Here is a 17,827-nt window from a genome sequence, read left to right on the forward strand (position 1 = left end):
GCAGGGGACTGGACTGGTACAGGACTTTGTGGACTGGTGTCAGCGGAACCACCTCCTCATCAACGCGGGGAAGACCAAGGAGATGGTGGTGGATTTCCGCAGACGCCACCCCACTGCCCCCTCACCACTGAACATCCAGGGACGGGACATTGAGAGAGTGGACTCATACAAGGACCTGGGTGTTCATCTGAACCACAAACTGAACTGGACTCATAACACAGACGCACTGTACAGGAAGAGCCAGAGTCGGCTCTACCTCATGAGACTCAGGTCTTTTGGAGTGACAGGGCCACTCCTGAAAACCTTCTCTGACTCTGTGGTGGCCTCAGCTCCTGTAGGTGTGGCCTGCTGGAGCAGCAGCATCACAGAGAGGGAGAGGAAGAAGCTGGACAAAGTCTTTAAGAAGTCCCGCTCCGTCCTGGGCTGCGCTCTGGACTTGGTGCAGGAGGTGGGGGACAGAAGGGTCCTGACTAGATTCACATCTATGCTGGACCATGAGTGTCGCCCCCTGCAGGACACTCTGTCCGCTCTGGAGAGCAGCTTCAGAGAGACTGATCCAACCTCGCTGTGTGAGGGAGAGGTTTCACAGGTCTTTCCTTCCTGCTGCTGTCAGACTGTATAACAAACACTGCTAGCCCTGAACAAGTGCAATACTGATTTAACCATGTGCAATACTGTCATATTCATGTGCAATTACTGTCATACTCACACGCAATTAATTTCATTCATGTGCATACAACTGATGTAAATAAGAGTGTTTACTTTACCATTATTATTAGTATTATTTGTCTTATGCCTGCTACTTTTATTTCTGTTATTATTATTATTTTATTTTATCTTTATTTTTATTTTTCTGCCCTCCATTCCCTATTAAGATATGAGAGGACCTGTTTACAAGGTTTTGTTGATAAGAGTTTTTGTTTATAAGAGTTCTTCTATTAAGAGTGTTTTTTTTAACTTCCTATAAGTTATCTGTCCTTTCCCCCTGTATCTACTGTGTTGTAACACCCACATTTCCCCATGTGTGGACATTAAAGGCATATCTTATCTTATCTTGCCTCAAAGGCCGGTTTTTCTATATTATACAAACGAGAGCAGAGGGGAGAACAAGAGAGTGGAGCAGTAAGAGCCGCAGAGAGGAGGACGTTCTGACGTGTCTGAGGTTGGGACACACAGGGCTGAATGACACCCTCAGAATAATAGGGAAACATTGAACAGGGGAGTGCGAGCACTGCAGAGTCCAAGAGACAGTGGAGCATGTCATTATTCATTGCCCGAAATATCAACAGCAAAGACAAATTGTGAGAGAGAGTATGTGAACATGGGATTAGATTTAGTATCAAGGAATGATTGCTGAACATCTCACAAGAGGTTATAGTAAAGGTACTCCTTATGTACCTTAAGTCAACAGGATCAATGGGGAGGATTTAAGGACTGTTGGGGCCTTCCCAACCCACACTCCATACCGGCCGGTGGCGGTAATGGTGGTGGCACCTTTAGTTGCGTGCCAACTGCTGATAAACAATACTAGAAGAAGAAGAAGTACTTCCGTGAGTTAGGCGTGTATGATCTAGTGCCTGCCATGCTGCTGGACTCGCTGCTTAAACCCGCGACCTACAACGACTCCAACTCAACATAGCCGAAGGTAAGTGAAGAATGACATTATATTTGTAAAGGAATGTGTTTCCTTCACTTATATCCGGTGTTTAGGCCATAGTTTTAACTTGTTTGTGACGTTAGCTAGTCGGCTAACGCTAGTCGGCTAACGCTAGTCGTCTAACGCTACAAACGTAAAACAACAACACTAATGAAGTGAACTCTTTTTATCGGTTCGGCTGGATGTGAAGTGAATTACTGAGAGTGTGTTTATACTATTATTTTACATGTTTATTGCTTTTTATGAAAGATATACACGTTTTTACCGTTGTCCCAGCAACAATACATAGCTTCACGCTGACGTCGTCATCCGGGTCACTTGACCTAGTAACGGGGGCAGTCAGTTTGCGAGGGGGAAACAACACCATAACTACCGCGTGTCACGTGGTTACGCAGAGCATTTGGAGCATCAGTGATTTGAACATCCCAAAACTGAGCAACTTTTTGAGATTGATCAGAATGACAGTTAGCTTACTCGGTATCAAGGTTTTGTGAGGGGGCAGTGACCCGGATGTTGTGACGTCATCTGAAGCTATGTATCGTCTCAGTAGAAGTGCATGTGACACACTGAATGGACAGTCCACTCTCGATGCACTTGGACAGATCCTTCTTCTTCAAAGACAGAGAAGTCTCCTCGGGGGTCTTTCGTGTTCCTGTAAATGAATAAATCTTGTAAATGATTCATCAACTTAACTGCATTGATGACATCAGTAATAAGCCCTCACTTCCTCTGTTGTGCTGCAGTCTTTGTTTAGTGCAACGCGTACATCCATGGATTTGCTCTTCCATGACAGATGTAACCTAAAGCATTGTTTATTATTTTCTGATCGGATGTTGCATCCCGATCAGTGATCGGATATACATTTTACTCTTACTAGTTTGATCAGCGTTATACATTTCAAGCTTATTATTAGTCTCTCTCCTCCGTATAACACATGAATGGATCATGACATTTTACTGCCCACACTTTACGGCAGTTAACTTGCATCATGGATCAATCATCTGCATGTCCAGGGAATTTCGCGGACACCACACAGCAGAGAGCATCTTAACAGATTAAGGAAAAAATGCTCAATAACTGGGGCATCGACAAGCAACGGGTCGGTGTAATTTTGCGTGACAAGCGCTGCTAATATGAAGAAAGCTATGTGTGAGACGGGAGTGCGGAGTGTGCGCTGCGTCGCACATTCTGGCCATCTCTGCGTACAGAACTTGCTTTCCCAACACGGCGTGATAGACACCGTGGCTACTGCGAGGATGAGTGTAGGTCGCTTCAAACACTGGCCCCTGGCCTACTCTCGACTCGACAACAGATGGATTTCATCAAGAAAAACATACGTTTTATTATTTAAGCCCAAGAGTATTAAGAGTGCAGTTCTGAAAAGCACATTATGGCCTTACTTTATGACACTGTTGCAATTTTAATACACTTTGTTTATTTGTTTACATGCTTCTGGGGATTTTAAGTTGAGCTGCTTTTTTATTTAATTCAAATTCTGCACTATTGTTTCTTATTCAAGCTAGCTCAAAAAAGGTGCACTGTTAAAGTGTTAAAAAATAAAATAAAAACTGCGACAACCTGCATTTGTGCATTTAAAAAAAAAAGTTACTGTACTAGGGAAAGAAATCCCGCACACTGTCTTACTTGCGAATAAAAATGTATTGGTAAAGAGGCAACGTTTCGGCAACTGGGCCTTCGTCAGGCAAATGGGTAACTGAGGATGGGACAGAGGTTTAAATAGGAGTGGCCTAAAAAATAGGAGTGGCCAATCACAGATGTTAAAGGTCCCATAACATGCAAAATCGACTTTTCAGAGCTTTTAACCTTCTTACATTGCTATTTGTGCTTCATATTTGTCCAGAGTGTTTTTTTGATTGATTCCCGCAGTGTTTAGCTATATTACAGACTATCTCCTTTCCACAAATCTCCAAACTGACGGGCGGTGGGGCAAGACCGCGTCATAAGGGCAAGCACGCGTCATTAGCCCCCCTCACCCCCCGCCTGCCGCCTCCCGCCCCCTTCCCCCCGGCTCCGCGCTGCTGTCTCCCTTCAAACTCATTCCGGAGTTTTTCTGCTTCGATTTACGAGGAAACACGGCTCAAAGAGGCCCAAAACGTCATTAATGATATCGCACTCTTTACTCTTATCACAATGGTGAAGGTTTATGTGGCACTTGATGCAGCAACCGGGAAAATAAACGGAGAGAAGTTCTATCCGATACGAAAAACCAGGAAATAAGAGCGCGATGGACATAAGACTTTTTTATCCATCTCTATCTCTATAGATAGATAGATAGATAGATAGATAGATAGATAGATAGATAGATAGATAGATAGATAGATAGATAGATAGATAGATAGATAGATTCTCACTCATTCGCGCGGAGCTGCGCAGCGCGGAGCAGACAGCTGTGGGGCTACGTCACGGGTGGGCGGGGCACACACGCTCTCTGAGACTACGTCACGGGTTGGGCGGGGGAGCCAGATCGCTCTTCGCAAGGTTGGGGGCAAATATCAAACCAAGCCGTTTGCATTTCCGGGTTGGTGAGGGGGTCCAAGGTCTGGGTGATATTTCTTAACTATTATGTTAAGGCTGTTGCACAACCCTTATTATTACCAATTATACACTAGACTACGAAACGTGAAAAAAAGCATGTTATGGCACCTTTAATCACAAAACGATAAACCATAGACAAATAGTGACACCTCATGATGAATTACACATACGTCAAAAATAGTATTAATCACTATTTTTTTGAAGGCCCAGTTGCCGAAACGTTGTCTCTTTACCAATACATTTTTATTTTTATTTGCAAGTAAGACAGTGCGCAGGATTTCTATTATTATTATTATTTTATATATATATATATAATTCCACAAATGTTCCCAATCATTGTGTTCACACGTGCTATCACAGGCAACACAACACCGCTCTGTGACGAGTTCTTGCTGGTTTGCTCACGGCAACAAACCACACTTTTTTGTCGCTGCTCTGAACAGCTGCAAGTTCCCCGAGTTGATCTGGCGCTGTACTCACACCACGTTTGTGAAATATGTTTGCTCATGTAACGGTTATATGATTAAATCCCACGGGCGCATACATGGATGCGCCCGTGGGTAAAACAAAACTAATCAAATGTGTGGTGATTTTCATAGCTTACGATGCCCACAAATGTTTTTTTCCCCGCAGCTTTTGAGTTTGCTCTCACAATTTGACATTCTCGAAACATACGGCCAGTAAATATGCAATAAAATGTTTAAGGTCTGGTTTTCATTATTTTGAAATCCAGGTCGAGTTACCGGAAACACACATTTTTTTCTTCTTATGAAGTTCTCTCAGGTGTGAACTGTTGCCCAGTCAAGTGACCCAAACTGCCATTTTTAGAGCCAATTACCTTCCCAGGAATGTTGTGTAGAAGCATTGCGACTCCTGCTGACCAATTTGTTCCATAACTAAAATATATTTTGTCTCCCCAACATTTTTCATCAGTGTTTTTGGTGTGTGTCTCTTGAAGAAGAAAACGATGTGCTTTGGTTTTAGTCGAGTCTCTCAAACCCCGAGCATTGAGAGACGCCTGCCGTGTGGGGCGGGCTGCGGCCTCATGAGTTTGAGTCCGGCTTTCACCTGTTTGCTGCATGTCGTTCCCCAGTCTCATTCCCATTTCCCACTGCACTGTCCTGTCAAAGCCTACAGTCCAAAAAAAACTCTGGAAAAAAAAGTACTCAGAATGTGAAATACAAAGGATCAAACATGACTCTCCCACTTTACCCTCATTCACACAAACACATTTAATTGTTAAATTAAATCAATGTGTTACATTCATTAAATGTTGAATGTAAACATGTTTGAATGACAGAGCTCTGGCTAGACTTGTTTGATGCTGTCGGTCCTCACCCAAAGCCAGAGCCTGTTATACTGTCCACATTCTTATAGAAACAGTAAAGTTCTGTTCGTTTCATAACTCACTGAAGCTTGTGAAAATGACTTATTTCTTTCCATGACAACACCACTCTCAATGGTGATAAGGAATTGACAAAAGTATAAGTTATTTATTTAACCCTATTATTACTTAACATCTTCTTTTTCTGTGTTCATGGCAGATCTAAAAGTCCATCAGAAGAATGGGGTTCACCTGTGACCAGTGTGGAAAGACATGGAGCTGTTCTTCTGCGCTCAAGAAACACTACAGAACTCACACAGGAGAAAAACCATACGAGTGTGACCAGTGTGGAAACAGTTTTCCTACAGCAAGAGCTCTCAAAATACACACTAGTATCCACACTGGAGAGAAATCTTACAACTGTGATGTTTGTGAGAAGACATTTTCAAGCTCAAGCTACTTAAAAAAACACATGAGAATCCACACTGGAGAGAAACCTTACAGCTGTGATGTTTGTCAGAAGACATTTTCAAGCTCAAGCTACTTAAAAAAACACATGAGATTCCACACTGGAGAGAAACCTTACAGCTGTGATGTTTGTCAGAAGACATTTTCAAGCTCAAGCAACTTAACATCACACATGAGAGTCCACACTGGAGAAAAACCTTACAGCTGTGATGTTTGTGAGACGGCATTTTCATACTTGTGCAGCTTAATAAAACACATGAGAGTCCACACTGGAGATAAACCTTACAGCTGTGATGTTTGTGAGAAGGCATTTTCATGCTCAAGCCACTTAACATCACACATGAGAGTCCACACTGGAGAAAAACCTTACAGTTGTGATGTTTGTGAGACGGCATTTTCCCAGTCAAGCAGCTTAACAACACACATGAGAGTCCACACTGGAGAGAAACCTTACAGTTGTGATGTTTGTCAGAAGACATTTTCATGCTCAAGCAGCTTAACATCACACATGAGAATCCACACTGGAGAGAAACCTTACAGTTGTGATGTTTGTGAGACGGCATTTTCATGCTCAAGCAGCTTAACATCACACATGAGAATCCACACTGGAGAGAAATCTTACAGCTGTGATGTTTGTCAGAAGACATTTTCAAGCTCAAGCAGCTTAATAAAACACATGAGAGTCCACACTGGAGATAAACCTTACAGCTGTGATTTTTGTGAGAAGGCATTTTCAAGCTCAAGTCACTTAACATCACACATGAGAGTCCACACTGGAGAAAAACCTTACAGCTGTGATGTTTGTGAGAAGGCATTTTCAAGCTCAAGCTGCTTAAAAAAAACACATGAGAGTCCACACTGGAGAGAAACCTTTTAAGTGTGACCAGTGTGAAAAGGCTTTTAGAACATCACCTGAGCTCTCGAATCACTACACAACCCACACAGGAATAACACTAAATGAGTGTGACCAGTGTGGAAACAGTTTTTCTACAGCAAGCGCTCTCAAAAGTCACACCAGAATCCACACTGGAGAGAAACCTTACAGCTGTGATGTTTGTGAGAAGGCGTTTTCAAGCTCAAGCAACTTAACATCACACATGAGAATCCACACTGGAGAGAAACCTTACAGCTGTAATGTTTGTCAGAAGGCATTTTTCCAGTCAGGCAACTTAACATCACACATGAGAGTCCACACTGGAGAGAAACCTTACAGCTGTGATGTTTGTCAGAAGGCATTTTTCCACTCAGGCAGCTTAATAAAACACATGAGAGTCCACACTGTTGAAAAGCCTTAGGCCTAAGGCTTTTATCAGATGCATGTGTTTTCATATCAAACGCCTGCTAATGTTCATGTTTTACCATAAATGAGCTCATCATCTGGACACTGTTTTTTTTTTCCCAACTCCTTCAAGAGTCATTCTCAATATGTGGATGTAGTCTGAGAATGCAAATATTTACTCTACTCTATGAAGGGTGTTTACAATTTCACTTGAGATTACTCTCCTTTGTATCCTAACTGTAAAGGGCTATCAAAACCCTTTTGTTAGCTGATGTTAGCTCCCTCATCACTGAGTACCTGATTAGCGTCAGAATGGACAGGGCTTTTCCCGCCCCATGGCTTCAAGACACTATTGTATGCGACCGGTATGTTTAACGTTAAATTTCTATTCAAAGAGCTCTTTCTGAACAAAATGGCCTCTGTAGGACATATGTGTCCATAGAGACCTTTAAGAGACATTACCTTTTCATAATTAAGACACTGTTGCAGAAAGCAAAGCAAAATGTTGGATGGGTGGAAAAATGTTCCCCATCCCCCATGGACCAACAACACTGTCTTCACCACACCCCCCTCCCCCCCTTTGGGTCAACACCTCTGATAAAGAACACAGAGGACACCAAATGGGTCCAAGGACCTGACCCCTGTGGAGAAGTGGAATCGTCCACTGTAACAAATCCTCTTGTTCTGCTGGATGGAAACTTTCTCAGGATGAAGTCCTTAATGACTGTATTTCACATTTAAACTGACTTAACGTTTACTGTGTGATCTAAACTTGTAAATAAATCATGCTTTAGTTTAGTTTGCCTTAAGAACTGTGTTAGAAATGTGTTTATGTCATATTTAATGTACTTCCTCATGACCTGCTAATGATGTGTGGGAGGGGCTTCCATTGTCTCCCACGTCTCAGCACTGTGCTCAGAATGTCAAATCTTCGAACGCTAAACTCTGAGCAAAGACCAGCGCCACAGACGGCTCTAAGGACCCAAAGATCTCTGAGGAGGCCTTGATCCACATCTGGGCCTTCTCTTGGACACATGAGACCTGAGAGTGGCTGAAACTTGCAGAGTGGCATTAAATTGAGGTTTCATCCAGATTATTTTAGAATTAATCAAAACTTACTTTTCACGTTGATCCCAGACATAGCTGGTGTAATTAATGTGTAATTACTTGCTTTGATATTTTTGTTTATTAAACTACACAAAATCATTCCGGTTTATAGACTTTTTATTGATCTTTTTTTTTTAGAGTTATAGTTGTCAGTCAATGGATAAAGTTTTTCAGAAAACGAGACTCGGTAGGTATTAATGTTTTGCTGAACAAGCTTCAGATTTTGCCCTTTTTAAATTTAAATCTGAACAATAACTACCTAAAATCCTAGCCCCAGAGAATATTGTCCATAACAAACACCATGTTCAAGCACAAGGGTGTCCATCAGTGCACGTGGCACCAGGACGCATACTTCCCAACTCTCTTGGAGATATTTATTTAAAAAAATAAAAATTGACCTTTTCTACTAGCCTTTACTTTGGTAGCAAAGGCGAGCGGGGGGAGCATACGGGGGACACGGGCGCCGCCATGTTTGTTGAGATTACGATGCTGAGCGTTTCCATCCCAGAATTCAACGCAGGTCAAATTTAATCCGAAATCTACACCATGATAGTGAACGACATGAGCGTTAACAAAGATAGCGGCGCCAATAAGGATAAATCGACTGATGAAAATAAATACCGGTTCTACAATACATGGTTTGTTTAATATAGAAATATACTATGAAGCGTAAAGTGGGACGAATATGCATCCGATGAGTCATGTGGCTCGCCTCATTAGTGTTATTTTCGGTTAATTCTGATAAAATTTGAAATCTCCCGCATAGGGGGGCAATCTCCCATTTTTTAATGTGTTATCTCCCCCCTGGGATGGTAAATAATTTGGGAAGTATGAGGTGTCGTGTCATCTGACCTCCGGCCACGTATCTTGGACACTCGGGTGAAGAGAGGAGCAGAGCTGTCAACTGATCACCACCTGGTGGTGAGTTGGATCCGCTGGCGGAGGAGGAAGCTGTGCAGACACAAGCGCATTGTGAGGGTCTGTTGAGAACGTCTTGCGGAGCCCTCTGTCAGTAGGGTCTTCAACTCACACCTTCGGAACAGCTTCTCCCATTTCTTGGGGGAGGCTGGGGACATTGAGTCAGAGTGGACCATTTTCGTGACCTCCATCGTCGATGCGGCTGCTCAGAGCTGTGGTCGCAAGGTCTCAGGTGCCTGCAGGTACGGCAACGCCCGAACCCGGTGGTGGACACCGGAAGGGATGTTGTCAGGCTGAAGAAGTAGGCCTATCAGGCCTCTTTGGCTTGTAGGACTCCTGAGGCCTTTGACAGGTATCGGCTGACCAGACGAGCCGCAGCTTGTGCTGTCGCTGAGAGGAGTTTGGGGAGATCATGGAGGAGGACTACTGGTTGCCCCCAAAGAAATTCTGGAAAACCGTCCGTCGCCTCAGAAGTGGGAAGCAGTGCTTCACCAACACCGTTTACGGTGCGGGTGGAGACCTGCTGACCTCAACTGGGGATGTTGTCAGGACGGTGGAAGGAATACATTGAGAACCTCCGTAATCCCACTATCACATATTCCGAAGAGGAAGCAGACTGAAGACTCTGAGGCTGACTCGTCCATCGCCCAAGCTGAAGTCATTGAGGTTGTTGGCAGACTCCTTGGTGGCAGGGCTCCTGGGGTGGATGAGATCTGCCCTGAGTACCTAAATTTTTTCTGGATGTTGTAGGACTGTCTTGGCTGACACATCTAAGTGTCTCTGGACTGGCAGACCGGAGTGGTCATCCCTCCGTTCAAGAAAGGGGACCGGAGGGTGTGTTCCAACTACAAAGGGATCACACTCCTCAGTAAGGTCTGTTCCAGGGTACTGAAGAGGAGAATACGACTGATAGTCGAACCTCAGATTCAGGAGGAGCAGAGTGGTTTTTGTCCCGGTCGTGGAACACTGGACCAGCTCTAGACTCTCCATCGGGTGCTCGAGGGTTTATGGGAGTTTGACCAACCAGTCCACATGTGCTTTGTGGATCTGGAGAAGGCTTTCAACCGTGTCCTTCGGGGTGTCCTTTGGGGGGTGCTCTGGGGCTACGGGGTCCGGGGCCCTTTGCTCAGGGCTGTCCGGTCCCTGTATGACTGGAGCAGGAGCTGTGTACATTGGAGTAAGTCAGACCTGTTCCCAGTGCGTGTTGGATGCCAGGGCATCCCTTTGTCACAGGTTCTGTTTTTTGTTTTTATGGACAGAATTTCTAGGCGCAGTCAGGGGTCGGAGGGTTTGGGGACCACAGGATTTCATCTCTGCTGTTTGCAGACGATGTTGTCCTGATGGCTCCATCAAACCCGGACCTGCAACATGCACTGGGACGGTTTGAGCCGAGTGTGAAGCGGCTGGGATGAGAATCAGCTCCAAATCCGAGGCCATGGTTCTCAACCGGAAAAAGGTGTCTTGCCCTTTCCAGGTGGGTGGGGAGTCCTTGCCCCAAGTGGAGGAGTTCAAGTATCTCGGGGTCTTGTTCACGAGTGAGGGAAGAGGGAACGTTAGATTGACAGTTGGATCGGTGCAGCGGTCTGTTGTGGTGAAGAAGGAGCTGAGTCGAAAGGCAAAGCTCTCAATTTACCGGTCAATCTACATTCCCTCACCTATGGTCATGAGGTAATATTTTGAATAATTGGTTAAATCCAACTGAACTCTTTGCTTTGAAAACCACTGCAAATATGATGACGGTTCAAAACCATGAACCATTTGCTCAATATTCAAACCCATTTTGGGCTGTATTCAAAATCAGAGCGTATTAAAAAAAAAGTCAAAATGTGTCCTGTTGAGTTGTGCTGTAGACCTTTAGTCGAACAATCGATCAATGGTGTCTTTGTCAAATTCATTTTGGGTTCTTTTGAAGGATTAATATTCACAACAACAGAAAAGAATAAACAAGTGAGATACTGTGAGATTTGGGAGTGAATTATGGGTTCATTCTGTCGTTTTTCATGTAAATACACTGGTCGTTTTCTATAAAAATAAAAAAAAATATTTGCAATAGTGTGAACTCCTGTGATCTTGTGGTGTTGTCGTTCCACTTTGGGTTAAATACATGTTCTGTTAGCAAAATATATAAAATCAATGTTGTTTTTAAGTTGGGCTGAATTTGAATATTAAGTTTATTGTTGATGGTAAAAAGTTCAAACCTCAACTAACACATTTAAACACATTTCTGTTGTATTGAAATAATATTGTCTGATTATCGTTATCAGGAATTAGATAAAGATTTTTGTCACTATTTTTGCCTTAGTCTTATCATAAAGATACTAAATAGTTTTGCCCGCTTTAATCGTGTCTACTGCACGGTTTTGGCCGTAGAGGTTTAGGTTTATAGTTTTACTTCCTGTTTCTAATTTATGACATCACACTAGTGAATTACCCAGCAACCACTTTTTGATTCGACAAATAGAAATATATGAGCGCTCCTTTATTTTGTTGAATTAACATTTATAGGGTGAAAAACAGTTGTTTTGTGTAAATTATACATCTACTCTGGCTGGACCCTAATGTGATGTCACTTCCTGTCATTTACTATAGATTTGTTTGTACTTTTCCTTGCATATAGCTGCTCGATCGGTGTAAAACTATGGTTCATATGTACAACAGATACAGACACACCAAATAAAAACCTGTAACGTGCCCTTTGAACTAGGGACTGTTGAATGTGGTGTCGATGAGTCTCGCAGGCCTGTTTGAATAGAACGGTTTGGCGTCTTGATTGTGTGTTACAAAGTTGCGTGTCTCTCATGTAACGCGCCTGAGCAGACGTTCAGCCCAGCGCTTCCGTTTTGCAGCGTATAAGGAAGAAAACTGTCTGGATGTTGCCAGAGCCCATTATTATAACACTTTCCGAGCCGGGCCACGTGACAGATGATTGAACGCTTTTCTTTCAACACTGACGATTTCAGTTTGAGTTGAGTTTGTCTTATTAAAAGCAGACTGACTTTTAACACAAAAAATAGTCACATTTCTTTCTCCATTTTGCTAAAGGTGTGATTTTTGTTTGTCTCACTATTAAATCTGCAAGTGAAAAGTAACGTTAAGGCTCAATTAATGAAAAAAATATGACAATCACAGTTATTAAAACCATAACTGTAATCACGATTATTCAAACAATTATTTGTTTTAGAGCAGGGATGTCAAATTTTACCGTTTTGATTAAATATCACGATTTAATGATTGATCACGATTATTGAGACTGTGACCAAACAACAGTGACAGTGAATTTCCCTGGGAGCGCCCCGGGTTTTTGCCTCTGTGTCAACGGCCTTAGGAGTCCCATAAGCAGAAGAAACCTTATCCCTTACGCCATCCCGTACTTCCGGCGTCCACCACCGGGTTCGGGGGTTGCCGCCTTCCTAGATTTTTAAAGATGAATATTCATTAAAAACCTATAAAGGGTTAATTTGAAAAAGTAAAAAGTGTGTATGATACCTGGAGACAAAAAGTACTAAAAAAAAACCTTAGATTTGACTTTCTAGTTTACCTGATTTAGAAGCTATAAAATTGTATTATTATTATCTAAATAGGGTTGAATTGAAAATAGTACAAGGTGTGCTTGATACCTAGAAATTAAACCTACTATAAAAGACAGTAGAAGCTATTGAAAGAATTCCTTGTTTTTTGAAGGTGAATATTCATAAACTACCTGTCCTGATAACGAGACTGTGACTGGGGCTTAGCATCGGACCTCTTCTTGACTGGAAAACATCATAATGGCCAATGTGAAACCTGTGGAAAAGAAGAAACTGTCCCCCATGTTTTAATGGAGTGTAACAGGTTTGCAGTTCAGAGGAGATCACTTTTGTCCCACTTCTTTGATCTGGGGTTTAAATCTGTGTCAGTGAAGACTTTGCTTGTCCCCTCTTTGCATCAGCAGGTGTACAGAGCGTCATAACGGACTATCACCAGTGAGAGGCAGCAGTGCTCTGTGTGGTGCGTAGTCTGCCGGAAATACATTGTTACCTGCCTGGCTGGCCCCTTGAAGAGAGAGGGTGGCATTGTGGGTAGCCGGAAGTGTCTTGTTGTTTTTGGGTCTGTTTTTCGATGTTTTTTCGTCGCGCGCGTGTCTGCCACCGCTGATCCGTATGTCCTGCATTCCGCTTCATGTAACCAAATAAAATCGTGTTGCAACGAGTACTATGCCTGCTCAGCCTCTGTACCACGGTTAGGAGTTTACTGGGCAGGGGAAGTATTAATAAATCCGGAGGTGGAAATAAATTTGGCCACGTCCCGGAAGGGACCTGCGCGCTAATGTATAGCTTACATAGAGATATCGTTCTACTGACGCGCGCAGATCTCTATTGGTGGTGCGGAGGCAAAGTGCTTCACCATGCATTAGACGGCAAGAATGAAGGTCCTTGTGCCCTAGTATCTCTCATTGTGCAGGCAGTCGTGTTTCCCATGACAGCTAATGACATTTTGCAGTGGGCTGATTCTCCTGTCCGGATGGCAGAGAACCCACTGCGTCCCATGAGATCGGTAGGGAAATCCACTCCCTGGCTGAGTGAAGCTGACCCAACCTACGTCGATGCCATAGGAGTCCCACGGGGTGTACCAGACGAGTATAAAATCAGTAATCAAGTGGCCGCAGGATTTGAATCATTCTTTTGCCCGTGGTGTACTATAAATAAAAACGTTGATAGAATGAATTACATCCATTATAATATTCAGAAACTGGGTAATTTTTCCCAGGAAGGGTTCACTGCTGTACACGAGCAGCTAGCCGCTACCTCTCTGATGGCCTTCCAGAATCGTATAGCCTTGGACATGCTCTTGGCAGAGAAAGGCGGGATTTGCGCCATGATACGGGAGGTGCAATGTTGTACTTTTATACCGAATAACACACGCGAAGGGGGCCGTTTGACCCAGGTTGTTGACGGATTACGCACACTAAATAGAAAGATGAAAAAGCATTCGGGGGTAGACACATCCATGTGGGATTCATGGATGAATTATTTTGGTAAATGGAAAGGGTTAATGTCGTCTGTGATACTCTCCCTCGCCGTTTTCCTGGCCATCCTGGTCTTGTGTGGCTATGGCTGCATACCCTGTATCAAGACCTTCACGGTGTCTTACCCACCTGGTGGAACGAACGATCGACGGCTTTGTGGCTCAGGCAGGAGGAGGTCAGTATATGTTGATATGTTGGTGCCAAAGGACGATGCTGTCCTCCCGGAGGAAGAGGAATGTTATCTACTCTAACCTTTCCCTTTGTCTAGTGTGCTGCGCTGTGCTTTATTTTTCAGAGTTGTCTGGTGAGCCGAACAATGGGAAAGTTTTGCAGTTCTGTAGTAGACATGTTTATATTGATGCACGGTTTTCTCACCAGTGATTCTATGTGAATTATTTGATTATATATGGGTTCTGATTGTGATCTCCTTCAGATATCAACAGGGGGAATGAAGTATATTGATTATGCTCATGTATCGCTTCATTCTTCTGCCCAGTCCAGATGAAGGGAGATCGGAGGGTCGGAAAAGAGTAGTGAGAGAGCAGAATAATCCTAAAGTAATCCTTCAATTTAAAACTGAGAGTGAGTTAGGAAAAATTGGAATCTTGGCGCTGTCAAGGGAGATAAAGAAGATATTGGGGGATGTAGCATTTGCCAGTGTTGAGAGATGGTAATCTACTGATTGTGTGTGATTCGGAGGCGCAGAAAAACTCAGCAATGCAGATTAGTAGCATTGGAAAGATGGCTGTAAGTGAGTTTAAGGTTGTTGGAGAAAGGAAAGGAGCACGTGGAGTAGTCACAGGAATCCCCCTGGATGAAGATCTGGATAAGTTTAAAAACAGTTTGGGTGCAGGGGTGGATTCTGTTAAGAGATTGATGAGATGGAGTGATGGCCAAAGAATTCAGAGCATGTCGGTTTTATTGGAATTTAAAGATGTGCTTCCTGAGAGAGTGAAGGTCGGCTGTTTGAGTTTCCTGGTAAGAGAATATGTCCCTCCTCCACTCCGGTGCTACAAGTGTCAGCTTTATGGCCACATAGCAGCGGTGTAAAGAGGCAAGCAGAAATGTTTAAAATGTGGAGGTGAACATAAGATTGAAGAATGTGAGGAAAATGCTCAGATTAAGTGCTGTAATTGTGGGGGACAGCACACTGCGACGTTTGGTGGATGTGAGGTAAGAAAGAAAGCTGTACAAATTGAAAAGGTAAAAATGTTGAATAACATCTCGTATGCAGAAGCTGCAACGAAGGTCCAAATACAGAAACGAGGAAACACTGCTGACACCAGTGTTGTTCCAAAAAGAGGAGGAACAAGTATAGTACTTGCTGTTGATGACTTGGTAGTATTTTTGTCTTATGTGATAAATTGCTCTGAACAAGTCAAACGTAAACCAGACAAAGCTAAGATGATAGTAGAGGGGGCGGAGAAATTCTTGGGTGCTAAAGGTATCTCTTGGGAGCTAATGAACAAAAGGTTAGAGGGGAACAGTAAGGCAGGAGGAGAAACAAGTGAGAAGACCTGATTATACTGCAGTGGAATGCCAGGAGTCTCATTGCAAATGGACAGGAATTTAAAGGATATGTACAAGATAGTAAGGTGAAACCGGATGTCATTTGTGTTCAAGAAACCTGGCTAAAGCCAACATTAGATTTTGTTATTAGAGGGTACGAGTGTGTTCGAAGGGATAGGCAAGGAGGAAATGGTGGCGGATGTGCAATATTTATCAGGAATGGGATCAGTATAGAGTTTTAGGTAAAGGGAAAGAATTATAATTCATTGTGATAGAAGTGTGGGGGAGAGTTCTTCTATTAAGAGTGCTTTTTAAACTTCCTATAAGTTATCTATCCCTTTCCTCTGAATCTACCTGCGTTGCAACAACAAAATTTCCCCATGTGTGGACAAAAAAGGAATATCTTATCTCATCTTAATAAGCGTTTAACACTGGAGGGTCTGCAGGATTTTATGGTTCATCTTGAGGGCAAATCTACATGTTGTGGTGATTTTAATGCTCATAGTACGTTGTGGGCATAATGATGAGAATGGGTTGGTGATAGAGGATTTAATGGATATGAAGGGTCTTGTATGTTTGAATGACGGGAGTGGAACTAGATTTAATGCTGGTGTCAGCGGAACCACCTCCTCATCAACGCGGGGAAGACCAAGGAGATGGTGGTGGACTTCCACAGAGGCCACCCCACTGCCCCCTCACCAGTGAACATCCAGGGACGGGACATTGAGAGAGTGACTCATACAAGGACCTGGGTGTTCATCTGAACCACAAACTGAACTGGACTCATAACACAGACGCACTGTACAGGAAGAGCCAGAGTCGGCTCTACCTCATGAGACTCAGGTCTTTTGGAGTGACAGGGCCACTCCTGAAGACCTTCTCTGACTCTGTGGTGGCATCAGCTCCTGTAGGTGTGGCCTGCTGGAGCAGCAGCATCACAGAGAGGGAGAGGAAGAAGCTGGACAAGGGTCCTGACTAGATTCACATCTATGCTGGACCATGAGTGTCGCCCCCTGCAGGACACTCTGTCCGCTCTGGAGAGCAGCTTCAGAGAGACTGATCCAACCTCGCTGTGCGAGGGAGAGGTTTCACAGGTCTTTCCTTCCTGCTGCTGTCAGACTCTATAACAAACACTGCTAGCCCTGAACATGTGCAATACTGATTTAACCATGTGCAATACTGTCATATTCATGTGCAATTACTGTCATACTCATATGAAGAAAGCTATGTGTGAGACGGGGGTGCGGAGTGTGCGCTGCGTCGCACATTCTGGCCATCTTTGCGTACAGAACTTGCTTTCCCAACACGGCGTGATAGACACCGTGGTTACTGCGAGGATGAGTGTAGGTCGCTTCAAACACTGGCCCCTGGCCTACTCTCGACTCGACAACAGATGGATTTCATCAAGAAAAACATACGTTTTATTATTTAAGCCCAAGAGTATTAAGAGTGCAGTTCTGAAAAGCACATTATGGCCTTACTTTATGACACTGTTGCAATTTTAATACACTTTGTTTATTTGTTTACATGCTTCTGGGGATTTTAAGTTGAGCTGCTTTTTTATTTAATTCAAATTCTGCACTATTGTTTCTTATTCAAGCTACCTCAAAAAAGGTGCACTGTTAAAGTGTTAAAAAATAAAATAAAAACTGCGACAACCTGCATTTGTGCATTTAAAAAAAAAAGTTACTGTACTAGGGAAAGAAATCCCGCACACTGTCTTACTTGCGAATAAAAATGTATTGGTAAAGAGGCAACGTTTCGGCAACTGGGCCTTCGTCAGGCAAATGGGTAACTGAGGATGGGACAGAGGTTTAAATAGGAGTGGCCTAAAAAATAGGAGTGGCCAATCACAGATGTTAAAGGTCCCATAACATGCAAAATCGACTTTTCAGAGCTTTTAACCTTCTTACATTGCTATTTGTGCTTCATATTTGTCCAGAGTGTTTTTTTTATTGATTCCCGCAGTGTTTAGCTATATTACAGACTATCTCCTTTCCACAA

At 43.3% G+C, this 17,827-nt stretch overlaps 1 protein-coding gene across 1 annotated transcript in view; it reads left to right on the forward strand.

Annotated features, from left to right (window-relative positions):
- LOC140355869 (uncharacterized) overlaps nt 1-17,827 on the forward strand; it is an 84,479-nt gene that overhangs the window by 19,470 nt on the left and 47,182 nt on the right. Inside the window, exon 5 of the mRNA XM_072440509.1 lies at nt 5,998-6,816. Coding sequence (XP_072296610.1) covers nt 5,998-6,816 — 819 coding nt within the window. The remainder of the gene's footprint in view (nt 1-5,997; nt 6,817-17,827) is intronic.

This window comes from Eucyclogobius newberryi, unplaced genomic scaffold (genome assembly GCF_026437365.1).
Source record: "Eucyclogobius newberryi isolate DKJ021-1_F unplaced genomic scaffold, fEucNew1.0.hap1 SCAF_12, whole genome shotgun sequence".
Classification (NCBI taxonomy): Eukaryota; Metazoa; Chordata; class Actinopteri; order Gobiiformes; family Gobiidae; genus Eucyclogobius; species Eucyclogobius newberryi.